At 32.8% G+C, this 14,061-nt stretch overlaps 1 protein-coding gene across 1 annotated transcript; it reads right to left on the bottom strand.

Moving 5' to 3' along the window:
- Positions 1-146: 146 nt before the first annotated feature.
- On the bottom strand, positions 147-13,887 carry LOC132700472 (uncharacterized). The gene is made up of 3 exons (XM_060667822.1): positions 13,751-13,887; positions 6,947-7,110; positions 147-1,204 (listed from the first exon to the last, which is right to left on the bottom strand). The coding sequence occupies exons 1-3, from the start codon at positions 13,812-13,814 to the stop codon at positions 947-949; spliced, it is 486 nt and encodes a 161-aa protein (XP_060523805.1). The 5' UTR covers positions 13,815-13,887; the 3' UTR covers positions 147-946.
- Positions 13,888-14,061: the final 174 nt, after the last annotated feature.

Genomic DNA, 14,061 nt, shown 5'->3' with positions numbered 1-14,061 from the left:
TTTTGTACTCACATTATCACGAAATAATCGAAAATAGTTTTCACAAAAAAAAAGCAAACATATGTACTTATTGCTTAGTTATTGGCATAAATTCGCTAAACGCGCTTTCATTGGTCGTGACGTCAGCGCTTGTATCGCCTTCCAGCGCCCAATAAGAAGTCATACTGGGTATTATTATTTATTATGTCTTAAAGTTTCATTATGTTTTAATAAGCAAATCTTTACTGACATTTTCTTTCTGTACAATTAAGTAACTGCGGAGTAAATTCTGTTAACTACTTTGCTTTACTTTAGGTTGTAAAACAGCAAGAGCCTTTGAAAACTTCCAAAAAATGACAAGTTGGTGGCACGACAAATAATTCAGTAATCTTTGCGAAAGGCATCGATTTAAATTGTATTAAAATTGAAATGAATGTTTTAAACAGGCTGAATTATAAAAGGACTTCACTTTCAAAGTTGGTAGGCATTATTATATAACTAACCAATAGCGATCGTGAGACCGTTTTAATTAAATTCAATTAAAAAATAGTTGCCATGGCTTAAAACGCGTAATTTTTGGGGTACTGGATTTCCCATTTTTTTAATTTTAATTTTGTTTTTCTGTGATCAAAAAGGTTCGTATAACAGTGAAATTAACAAAGCGGAAAAAAAAGAAATATAAAACATTATGAAAAACATAACTAAAAAAAAGTCAATTCGTTTCATTTTATTATGATTGCTTTCTGTTGCTTTATCATTTATTGTAATTTGTGCTATCTGTTGGATATTTTTTTTAAACTAAGTATAAAAAAACAAGTATTTATCCTAACACGCGTCAGCTACCCGAATTTCCCCACGTTTAGGGAAAATTTCGATTCGGCAACGTCGCATTTGCGACAAAACTTATCTTCCGCCCATCTCCCGCAGCCACGCACTGTCGGATCGTTTTCTGAGTCACTAAAAGTTATCAACTCGATGCGGCGACGCACCAAACAACAAAAAGTAATAACGATGTTTCGACGCGTCCGCGCAAGTTAAGTGCCCCGTTGCCCGCGTTACAGAAATTGTGCTCGTCGCAACACGTGATGCACGAGTGCAGTTTGGTCCGTTCGCCGATAATTATGCAACCAGACTCGCATGTCTCCGAGCAGTTGCGCTGGAGCATCCACAGCATCGGCCTGCCAGTCACTTCTTCAGTACTGGTCGACATCGATATCCTCCTCACCTAAAAAAAGGACGGAGGCGTAATAAGAAGATGAAGGAGGAGTTTTGTATTTTAATAAAAATACCAACAATAAAGAAAATAAAAACAATAATAAATAAAACAAATTAATGTAAATTGCGGAAGAGGTCGAGAAGTTATTAAACCTTGACAAAAATAACCGGAACGACTTGAACTGAGCAGGTCTTTTTATTCAAAATGACCAAAGCAGTTTAGCAAAAGTTCAGTGTTGACACTTCCAAGTTATCTGTCAAAATTTTCTACTTGAGGTTACCCAATCTCTAAAACCTCTGTACCATTTGTAATTTACGATAGAGCCCTTAATTTTCAAATATACAAAATATTGAGAATGATAACGGTCTGATTAACTTTCGATTATCACATCAATATCTGCTTTTTTCTTCTTCTTCTTCTTCTTTCTGTGGTTAATATTTAGACATATGTGCTGTAACAATTTTTGTAAGCAACCTTACTTACTCGCAATGGCAGTTTCTGCTTTATGTAAATAAATGATATTATTTTATCATAACAGAGAATAATATCAAATATCAAACAATATCATGGTATATCGTCAACATATAAAAAAATACTACTTTCGATATTTATTCATGTAAAACAAAGAAATGACATTAGGAAAAAGGAAGTTGTGAAATCTAAAAAATAAGCAACCGAGGCGAATTGAAGAAAAATCGATAAATAATTATAATTTATTGATTTTTATTGTTGTTATTATATTTGTCGTCAATGTCCTCAAAAATCAGGACCTTCCATAATTTAATGCTGTTTGTCCCGACAACAGCCCAATGAAAGGCCGAAACGTAGATATTGCAACAATAAAGATTTCGGTGTTTGCACAAACCTACATCTTCCTAAAACAAATTTGGTTGCAAAAAATCAAGCAGAATTACGTTTAATTTTAAAAGTAAAAAAAAAGCCAGAAAAAAAGCAACTAAGGATACAAAATAAGGATAAGGAAGAAATAACATAGTTTCAATTACAAATAAGGACAAAACTAATTTTTAAATGTTGAAAAATCAAACAAATTAAGTGAAATACGTGAAGAGTACAAAAAAGTCTAAATACAAAAGAAAAATATTTAAAAAAAGACAGAACGGAAAAGAAAGATCCAAAAACTAAACCAAGGAACATTCAAATGGGGAAGAGAAAACTTGTAGACATTTAATTGGAGCAATTAAATAAAACACAATAATAGGAAGCTTATTATGACAAAAAAACATATGTGAAAAACACTGGTCACTTGTAATTTCGCACTTGTGGGACGATAAATTTTTTCGATGAATTGTTTTGGTAAGTTTTTTGACGTTAGATATTTAGACGTTAACAAAGTTAACAAAGCACAAGTATATATATATATATATATATATATATATATATATATATATATATATATATATATATATATATATATATATATATATATATATATATATATATATATATATATATATATATATATATATATATATATATATATATATATATATATATATATATATATATATATATATATATATATATATATATATATATATATATATATATATATATATATATATATATATATATATATATATATATATATATATATATATATATATATATATATATATATAAATATAAAATATTATAAGAAAACATAATGACTAAGATAAAAACTAATATGTGAAAAAATATTGTTAAATGAACTATGTACTATGAGTTTTTTATCGGTTAATTCTGGTCAAAATTAACAAAGCAGCAGTAAAAAAAATAATAATCCTAGACAAAATCTAAAATAAATATATAAAATATGAAAATAACAACTAATATGTGAAAAATTATTTTCAAGTGCACTTTCGGATTTGTAGAGGAAATTAATTTTTGCTATGATTTTTTTGTTAGTTTTGATCAATATTATCAGACCAACAGTAAAAAAAAAACAAAAACAATTATGAGATAAGTATATAAACCACTATAAAAAATGCAATATGTGAAAAAATATTTTCAACTGAATTTTCACATTTGTGGCTGCAATAAGTTTGTCTATGATTTTTTTTTTTGTTAGTTTTGGTGAAAATTGAAAAAGCGGTAAAAATATTTATAAAATTTACAAGCTACACTTGCGATAAATATGAAAAATATTATGAAAAAAAAAGTTTGCATGATAAAAACTGATATGTACAAAAATTTTGGTAATTGAACTTTCACATTTGTGCAGGAAATAAATTGCAAAATTATATATAAAATATAAAATATTTTGAAAAGTGATAATGATAAAAACTGCATTTGAAACAATATGGTCGATATGGGCAATATGAATTGTAATATATATGTAATATGCATTGTTTTGCTATGTTCTCATTAGTTAAGAGTAAATAAACAACAAAATTAACAAAAAATATATATAATGAAAAAATAACTAGTAAAAAAAATAAACTGGAGTTTAAGTGCATGATAATAAAAAAATATTATCAACCCAACTTTCAAATTCCATGGGAAAATAAAATCGCTACGTATAAACAACAATTAAACAAATTTGTTTAGAATTACTGCTAGTTAAAATATCATAAATTATGTCTAAGTGAATATTATACAAAAAAAAAGACTTCCGAGTTTTTTTGTGATAAAATGGCGACTAGCGAAGGCGATAAACCGTGGATGTGGAATTATATCGAACGTATTCATCAACGTCGTCGCAAAATGGGACCAGCAAAATAAATGGCCTACGCGTGGTCATAAGCCGGCAAAAGAAGCGGAAAAACGAGGCAGTTACTCAAATCGTGTGTCGCTTAACGTTTGGCGGAGACGAAAAAAAAATTGAGGGACGCAACCTATACGTAATGGTCATAAGTTTTATCCAATCGCTACGGATATCGCGCCGTAGCCAACGAAATTGCATTACAAAAAAGAAATATTGCGGGAGGAATCTTAGGTCGATTACTTTTTCTTTTCCATGTAAATAATTGAGTTCCTCAATAGCGACTACGACGTTTTTATGTACGCGGATAACACGTTTCCAATCTTCCATATCAAAAGTTCCTAAGAAATATAACGTCATTTACCAGTTGTCCAAAAATCTCTCAACAACGTCGATTCATCAAAGACAAAATTCCATTCGACATTCCAGGAGTTCACAGCATTCCACGCATATACTTCAAAGAACATATCGGAAGCTCAAAGAACGTGAAAGAGCCTTAATCAGGATATTGGAGTACAATTATCCACAAACCACAAAAAATAAATGTTTGAGTAGGTATTTTGCCTTCGATCAAAATATTATCGCCTGATAAATACAATTTGTTGAAAATGACTTTATTCCTGACAGATAGACAGATTCACGATGGTGCTCCGATTGGGCTCGAAAAGTGCGTGAATATTTAAATACGGTACTTCCCTCACACTGGATTTGGTGGAAGGGGGTCAATAAATGACCTGCAAGATTTTCAGATATCATTCCACTGGACAAAAAATCCGAGAATCTATAGAAATCGCGACTTAGGTCTGGCTAAGTATTACCTATTTATTTATAAATATATTTCAATATAATTCAAGTTCATCAACTTTATGAGTAAACATATTTATTTCGTAAAATTATGAACAGAAATCAAAATTGAAAATAGAAGGAAAAGACAAAAATAAAAGTAAATTAAATTTACTAATTTAATTTAGGAACTGAATTAATTAAACTCGGCAGAATTTAATTTTTATTTGTTATTTGTTTTATTCCAGTTGGTTAGTGTGATTAATATTATTATTTATTAATTTATTGTATCTGTGTAGTAAACAAATAAGTTTACATTCAATTAAATAAGATAAGCGAATAGTTTTCCGAAATTTGTAGCGATCGACTTCATATTTGGCACATATATGCAGCTTTGCCCCGTGACGGAACCTATTCAAAATTGGGGGGCTGGGCGTCGGGAAGTATTCTAAAAAATTAAAAATCGCGTATGCAAGGGTCTACAAAAAAGACCATTTTTCAGAAACGGTTGACAACACCGAAAAAATTCTTGAACCAGAAGACACAGAAGAAACGACTCCATAAACTTTTGTTCTTGACAATTTTTCAAAAATATACAGGGTGCGCCGCAAATTCAAAAAAACGGAAAAATGGGTCCTCCTACAATTGAAAATTAGCAATAATTTGAAATCTGTGTTTTAGATGTCAGGTTCTTTTATATAACGATATGGTTTCAGATCCTAAAGGTGACAGTCGAATTTGAAACACCCGGTATATAAGATACAAAAAAATCAATTTTTTTAAATAGCCCAGAACGAAAAAAATAAATTAAATTCTGCTCCATTGAAAAGCCAAAGTATCCCCTTTTTTCCCACTTGCGCAATTTGGAATAAATGTGGACCCCCCAACCCCTGAAACGGATTTCAGCTCCATCCATTTTCGACAAGGTCTTCCAATTTCCGTCATTCGCCCCATTAAAATGCACGAAGGCTTTCCTTTTCAAAATTTTTTATTGTCGCAGAGTGTTTTTTGCCCGACAATGCGATTTTTAGACAACCAGTAACTAAAAGTGGGACAGATTCGATATAAAAAAATGGAGAATTTACGGCCATCGTAAAACTAAACTTTTTTTCTTAAGAAAAACACGAAAATATTCTTATTTTTCGTTATATTTTTTTCTTGATAACATTTTAATTGGCTGTACCTTTTTTGTTTTTAAATATATCAAGGTAAACAAAAAGCAAAAAGTAGGGTTAGTAGCCAAGTTTTTTCCAAGTGACGTATAAAACAAAACACTATCAATTTTCTGACGTATAATAATATGTCATGTTTTTTTTTAATTTAACACCCGGTATATTATATATGTGTTTAATAAGATATCTTATTCCGATTACAATGATGCAACACACTTTATATACGAACAATTTAAAACAACTACATACATAGGAGAATCCAGTGAAAAAGTTTCAAAACATTTGTCAAAATGTTTAAAAATAGCTTTCAGAACTAAGAACACAATAGGAAAATGTCAAAAATCAAAAAAATCAGGTGTCTACAGGTTGAAATGCGGATCTTGTCCTAAAATTTATAATGGACAAGCAGGTAGATCCTTGAAGAAACGCAATAGTCTAGATTCTAATTATACTACACACTTAAACACAGAAAAACACATTTTTGACGACAATTTTGGTATTTTACATACAGCCACAAAAAGTAGAAAATTAAATTTATTGGAAGTCATGGAGATTAACAAAATGAGATATTCAAATGTATTGCTTAACGATCAATTAGATTTAAATACCTCTCCCTTACTGAACTTAAATCCTAACAAAAACATTAATTAAGTTTTTATTGTCATTTTTCGATATATACAGTAAATATTATATTTGATAAAGACACGGTGTTGTCGACTCAATTGTAATGTAAAAACATATAATTTCGTGAAAATCTGAACTTTAACTTCTTATTTATTTTGATAATTGGATTTTCATCAAGTAAAAACCACGTCAATTTAACTTCTTGTAATAATCGTGGAACTTCGGCAATGGATGTCAGAGGCAATCAATCGGTTGTTCCGTTTAAAAAAATATGATGTAGGCTTATATGTCAGAAAATTGATAATGTTTTGTTTTATACGTCACTTGGAAAAAAACTTGGCTACTAACTCTACATTGTATTTTTTTGTTTACCATGATATCTCTATAAACAAGTTGCAGTCAATTAAAATGTTATCAAGATTAATTGAACGCAGCTGCGGCCCAAATTTTTACTCCTTCACTCCTCACCTGACACTTTTTTTGGTCTTTGCCGCATTTGGTGTGCATGTTGGTATGGTTGCCAGTCATATTTAGACACCTGTCACCATCAACCATAGAATCGCACCGATAACACCACAGATCATGTTGCTTCTCGCTGGCTGCCTTCGTGCGATGTTGCGTCTCACTGGAGTCTGAAAAGCGAGATTTCTTCAAAAATTTAAAAGAAAATGTATTAATATTATTTTTGCAAATTTTATCCTCCCCTTAAACAGGGTGATTCTTTGCATAAAATAAAATTAATGTAACAACACCATAATAATTTTTTTTTATTTTGGGAGCATTTAGTTTTACGAAAAAAATCCATTGAAACGCAAAAATGTTTTTCCAATGTCATTGCGTAAGTTTTCCTATAAATTTTTGTCAAAAAGATTGGCAAAATATTAAGGAGTGTGATAATTTAAATGCTTTTAAAAGATTAATTAAAACTTACGTATTGTATGAAATTTTATTCTGATTTTTCCTTTATAACTGTTCTGCTATTATAGACTCTTGTTCGGTGTACTTTTCTACTTTTATACTTATTTAAATTTTGCTTTTTTGCTACTGGTCCAAACCTTACTTTCAGAGATTTTCCCTTCTTTTTTACTTACACAGAATTTCGTTAAAAATTGTTAAGAGTAAGGTTTTTCGTTTATCAAGAATCGTCTATTATTTATCTGGTTGTTAAGATGTTATGTCATCTCATTAAAACTGTAAAAGTAAAAAAGAAGAGTCTTTTTTCTCAAGGCCACTAGTTGGAAACTAGAAATTAGATATTTGGTTTCAGGTAGATATCTAATTTTCCACAAAAAAAACCTTCCAGTGCAGTGCCGACCTAATCCACCAAAATATTATTTGTTCGTAAAGGCACGCCACTGATTTCCTTAAAGAAAATAAAGACATTTGTATTCATTAATTTTTTTTCCCACGGTTTTCACGTAAAAATGAAAACTAATTCCTCTGCATGTTGTCATATTGACGATATTATTTGTTAATAAGAAATTAAATTTCTCGAGAAATTATTGGAGATTGTAGGAATAATTTTTATTTTAAGAGAAATCTGTGGCGTGCCATCAATGTCTGAAAAAATAGACAGGTGAAAATTCGTATGTCCGCCACTGGTGTATTTAAAAAATATATATGCAAAATTTCATCAAAATATCTTAACCCTACCCTGTATCTCAAAAGTTAAGATGCTTAGGACATATGTTCATTTGAAGTTTTCTTTTTAATATGAACCCTTAAATAACAAATAAGCGCAGAGTCTGAAAGTTAAAGACGCAAAGGCTTGGGAATAAAAAATTAAAACCGACCAGAACGTTTTGCTGCTACGCGACTATACGGTTCAACGCCGTAAATTTTCTGCTTATACGAGGCTCGCGCAAAAAAAAAACGAAGCCCATTCCATTCCGAAAAATCAAAACGCGTCTGGCGGCCGGGATATCGTCGCTGAACTTCATCTTCGTACGAAAAAAAGCGATTGCCTGTCGAAGGAGCGACGTCATAGGCGGCTGTGCAACGGCGATTTCTTTAAGCGGACGCTACGGATCGCGTTGCCATGGAGACGGATGATATCGATTACGCCGCGGGCAACTGCAAAGGTTTGAATACCGACGGAGTCACTGGACCGTACCGTCGAACGATGTATCTAAATTTAAAGCGTGACGTCACGAATTGCGTCGCAACGCCGCTACCGATGGTGATTTTCCGGAACTATGAAGTTCGCAATAGTCCGGCGCGATTATTATTAGGACGCAACGGTTTCGTGTCAGTTGGAGAGTAGTGGAGGGTGGGCAAAGGAGGCCCACCTCAAAAATTTACGTTTTTTTTTTCTTCTAATAATTATAAATTCTGGTTATTTGTACATTTTTAGCCCTTTGCGTAATGCCACGGGTAAAATGGGCCGGTTAAAAATTATTTAAAAAAGCTATGCCATATTATTACAACCGAATCATAACTAATTTATTGAAAGTGCTATTTTTTCGATAATTCCATGGACGAAAATCTTAAAAATACCAACAACAAATTTTTTAATCTAGAGAAAAATAGTTATAATCAAAAACGATTTTTTTATTGAATACTTTTTAATAAATAATTATAAGTAACTCATTCAAAAGGTATGGAAAGGTATGGAAAAGAAAAAGAAACCACCAGTCCAGCAAAAAAAATACTCATCATCCCATATGTCAGAAGAAATTTTATTATTTTCACTCATATGTAGGAGGCGTGTTCAAAAAGCAAGGTGACTTTTAAGTTTTATCAAAATTATTTATTTTTAAATCAAAACCAAAATCCCCCAGATACAACACACTTCTGCCATAGCTTTGATTTTTTCCAGCGTTTTTTTCTTTATCTCCTCAATCATTCCAAACCTCCTTCGTTTCATGGGTTTCTTGAGTTTTCGGAATAGGAAAAGTGGAGCGGGTCCGGTGAATATGGTGTCTGAGGCATGATTGTGGTTTTGTTTCTGGCCAAAAAGTTAGACACAAGCAAAGATGAGTGAGCAGGTGCATTATTGGACGTTTTTCTCCAATTGCATCTCGCAAACGGTGCATAACTTCAAGGTAATACTTTTTATTGACCGTAGGACCTTGTGGTAAGAATTCTTGGTGTACTACGTGACGATAGTCAAAGAAAACGGTAAGCAAAACCTCGACATTTCATCGAATTTGACGTGCATTTCCGTCTTGGCGATTCTGGTTCTTCCACTGTAACGACTGAGCTTTGGTTTCGGCACCATATCCCATGATTCTTTGTTCCATGTTTTTTTTTTTTGACAGCAGAGCAGCAGATGTGTACCAAGATACCAAAGGTCACTTTACTTTTTGAACACCCCTCGTATATACCAGTCGCCTCAGGAACTGCTGAGCAATGTAAACACTTAAATTTATTCATTTAGTTGTGCAGGAATTACATTCTCAAAAAAAATATTTGAAAATCCAGTCTAGACAAGATATTCCAGACGCGATCGGCGAGCATTCTCATGCATATTCCTTATACATTTTCTAAGGTCGTTTATAAATAGAATATTCAAATCTTCCGGAAATTCTCCTGGAACGTTTAATGCTGTCTATAGGATCGAGGTCCTCGATTCGCAAAGAAAATTTTATATTTTCCGGAAAATCAAATCGCCTACGAATTTGATTGAGACGAAATTGAAAACGGACAATTTGTATACGTATACGTGGCCGTATTATGTCGATGCTTCTCGAACGATCCAGATCCAGATCGTTGATCCGCGAAAAGCCTAAAATTTAAAATCAAAATAAACATAACAATGATTATGATCATCTTTATTTCAAAATATTCAAAAATTTATAAATAGTAAATATTATGTTTGATAAACTCTCTTTTAGAAAAAGAAGAAGAATTTTATCAAAGTGTGTTTTATGCTCCAGTTTTTCTACGGCCATTAGTGACTGAGTGATGTGTGACGTCACCGTTACAACCTGAATTTTTAGAGTGACACTTTTAATTATTGGATAAAACTCCAACTTCAGTTGGAATCTCCTTAAAACAGTTTCGAATTATCTTTGTTCTTTAAATCTTAACAAAACCAAAATACATAGCGATTCTTATTCTAAATAAACATTCAGCAATACAAAACACGAAATGACGTGAAATTAGAGAGATAAGACCAATCGTTGATCATTGCCGATTACCAGTTATTGATATAAAGTAAGGCACAGAAGCAGTAACACTCACTACTAAACTAATAGTAGATTAAAGACCTAGCTATACTGGGAGTAACAATAAGGAATAAGATAAAAAATGAAGATATATGTAATAGGACAAGAACCAGAGATACCATATCTAGAATATCTGAAACATAATGACACTTGGGTTGGCCAAAATGAACGGTTACAGATGGACCAGCTGATTTATTGAATGTGCGCCCAGAGCAGACCAAAGAGGCAGGGGAAGACTGCCATACGATAGCAGATTGACGTGAGAAGTATTATGAGCAGTTGGATTCAAAAATGGAACTACCTATCGAAAAAAAAAGATAACGCCATTAGAACGACAACATATAGAAGTAAAAATTAACTTGAAGCGATTGTCCATTTCAAGAGTTACGTCAGCAATTGCCTTTTAGAACACATCGACAGGTTCAAACATTACCTGAAAGAAAATCAAACAAAATGATTTTAATATTTTTCGAATTTTCGAAAGTCCTACGGGATCGCCGTTGGTACAGAAATGATCACCGTCGAAAAAAAAAAATTTTTTTGTCTGTCCGTTCTCCGTTCTCGTCTTTTGGGTTTTCCTGAATAACTTTCGAACCGTTGGAGCTACAAAATTGAAATGTGTCTCCTTTTTAACCCTACACGAGGCACATAAACTTATAAAAAATGGCTCTGATCCGACACCGGTATCCATCTTTTTTTCGTGATTTTCGACTGACCTTGCTATGAAACACGTTAAGTGTCTGAAATTTAAAACAATCGACTTCATATTTGGCACATATATTCAGCTTTGTCCCGTGACCGAACCTATTGCAAATGGGGGGCTAGGGTTCAGGAAGTATTTAAAAAAAAAATAAAAATCCCGTGTGTGTATACAAAAAAGACCATTTTTCAAAAAAAATTTACATGACCGGAAAAATTCTTGAACCAGAAGACGCAGAGGAAACGACTCCATAAACGTTTATTCTTGACAATTTTTCAAAAATATACAGGGTGCGCCGCAAATTCAAAAAAAGTGAAAAATGTGTCCCCCTATTACTGAAAATTGGCAATAATTTCAAATCTGTGTATTAGATGTCAGTTTTTTTTTTACATCACGATATAGCCCCTATAGACTTTTGTATTTAGGGTTTTTAAGTATTGTACAGGGTGTTCGCGATATTCCGTGCAATATTAAAAAACATAAGTGCTCCAAATTTGCCGCTACTGACTTCAGACTTGGGAGAGAAGTTGAAGTCTGGACCCGCATTATAACTTTGGCATTTTTTCGATTACATAGAAGGTGTTTGAGTTATAGACAAAAATCTAAAAGACCCTAAAAATTTTTCTTTTTGAGAATAAGTTACTAACCGTAAATCAAAATTCTTACAAACAATAGCTAATCCGTTTACGCAGTATATAGGCCGTACCAAGGGCTACAATTTTTGTATTTACGGTTTTCGTCAATCACTATTTCTCGATCTCAATCTAGACGCGATGACGTCATTTAATATTACTACGTATTGCATGCTTTCAGAATACAAGTAGTTTTTTGAAAACCATTTAGTCCATTGGAAAAATTCCGATACCAGGAAACTCAGAAGATCCAGGGCTATATCCTCTATTTCGAACATTGTTGGAATTATATACAGGGTACGTCGTTTATGGGCAAAAATTTCTTATAGATCCTAAAAATTTCCGCTTTTGTGGGTGAATTATTGGCGATACACGAAAAAGTTTTAAGAATGTGATAATTTGATATTAACAGTATCGTAAACTGTGTCGAGAGAGAGTTTACGGTTTCGTGTATAATACAGGAGTCGCAAGATATTTGAAAAATTATAATTTTGAATTGCCATTACCAGTAAAAATTTTAATATTTACCGAAGTGTGCCGTAACCTTAAAGTTCGACGAGATGTGAAGGACACTTTATGCAAGGTGTTTTCACAATCAAATTACATCGATTTTGTTAAAGTTCCATAGTGGTCCGCAGGAGCACGATGGAAAAACAATGCGTCCCTCTAGGACAACAATCCGCGAAGCGCCTTCTTTTGAAAATAAAAAGGTGATTCGCGCTATTTGCTACGAACTTGCCCCGCTCACCGGCGATTTTTCCAAAGCAATCTTGTTCCTCTTACGAGCTACGCATTTTTTCATCAAACGCTGCATATGAAAACATCCAGTACTTCAAAAATTAAAAGTTGTCAGTAGAACATTGAAAATGAAAACTAACCAAAACTAACCCGAAAGCATGCTAAAGTTGTACGCTTGTTTGGACGGCACCGAACGCGTCTTTTTAATACATCCAAAAAATGCTCAACTGGACTTAGATCTGGGCTGCAAGCTAACCATTCTAACGTTCGAATTCCAACTAGAAATAAAACGAAATCTAAAATAAGCCTGCTATTAAAGTCAATCAGTTAGAAATTTTCAACAGTTACCATCTTCCATTATACAAAAGTCCTGGTTGTTCATATTAATTATTCGGTTAAACAATTCAACTTCGGTTATAATTTAAGAGGTTGCTTTTCTCACACTCGCGTACCCATCCATAAAATTTCCCCCCTTCTTTTGCAGAATAAAGAGAACATTCACGAAAATTCAAATTTTCCCGCCAAAAGAGGCTTAGAACCGGCACTACTATACTACTAGCCCGCTCGTCCTCATCTGGCGATCGAAGACAAATTCTTGATTTATGTCGTTCATTTATTTATAATGTAACTATTTGTACTATTTCTACAGGGTGTTTTAAACTTATCAATTTGACTTCCCTGATATCTAAACATTAAAGAAACCAAAATATCATCAGAAGAAACTGCATCGCCCAAATACATGGTAAAAAATAAAAAATGCCATATTAAGTGCAAAAAGTAGCTCTTTTTAGAATATTTTTACTATTAAATCTGCAATAAAAAAATAGGTTAGTAGCAAAATAAGTTATCATAAATGAATTATACTTTCTGAACATTTTAGAGTCCGATTTAAAAATGAAAAACACTTCGTAAAATTCGGATATGTTATATATTTCTTTAATTTCTACCCAAAATGAAGACGTCCATGACCCCGCGTGTGCGCTTTCATCAAACAACATCGTGCGGACTTGAAGGAAACTCAAAAACTACTTACGAAGAGCTCCGGTGACGGCGGGCGTCAGCAGCGGCACCAAAACCACCAAAACCAGCACCGCCATCGTGCAGGAGTATTTTGCGTTTCACGAAACGCCGTCAAAAGATTTCCAGGGGTCCGCCATCATCACGCGAAACTCCTGAAACGCGCAAGCGGACTGGTTTTATCTCTACGCAGGCTTCCGTCTCCATGACGACGGGACATATCGGTAGAATTCGTTCCCGATGCACCCGGTTAGACGACAAGGCGGCAATCAATTCATTTTGTTTCTTCAACTCCTTCTAAACGCGCGTATCATTTCAGTGGCCGTA

Source organism: Cylas formicarius, unplaced genomic scaffold (assembly GCF_029955315.1).
Source record: "Cylas formicarius isolate icCylForm1 unplaced genomic scaffold, icCylForm1.1 PGA_scaffold_4__25_contigs__length_36172078, whole genome shotgun sequence".
In the NCBI taxonomy this organism is placed as follows: domain Eukaryota; kingdom Metazoa; phylum Arthropoda; class Insecta; order Coleoptera; family Brentidae; genus Cylas; species Cylas formicarius.
The sequence above is the reverse complement of the archived record's forward strand: the minus strand, read 5'-3'. Positions and strand labels throughout refer to the sequence as shown.

Bases quoted from the DNA above. Each gene is read 5' to 3' on its own strand.
- LOC132700472 (XM_060667822.1), bottom strand. From the start codon at position 13,814: ATGGCGGTGCTGGTTTTGGTGGTTTTGGTGCCGCTGCTGACGCCCGCC. The intron at 7,111-13,750 runs GTAAGTAGTTTT...CTCGCTTTTCAG, and splicing joins CGCCGTCACCGGAGCTCTTC to ACTCCAGTGAGACGCAACAT. The intron at 1,205-6,946 runs GTGAGGAGTGAA...TCCTTTTTTTAG, and splicing joins AAGACCAAAAAAAGTGTCAG to GTGAGGAGGATATCGATGTC.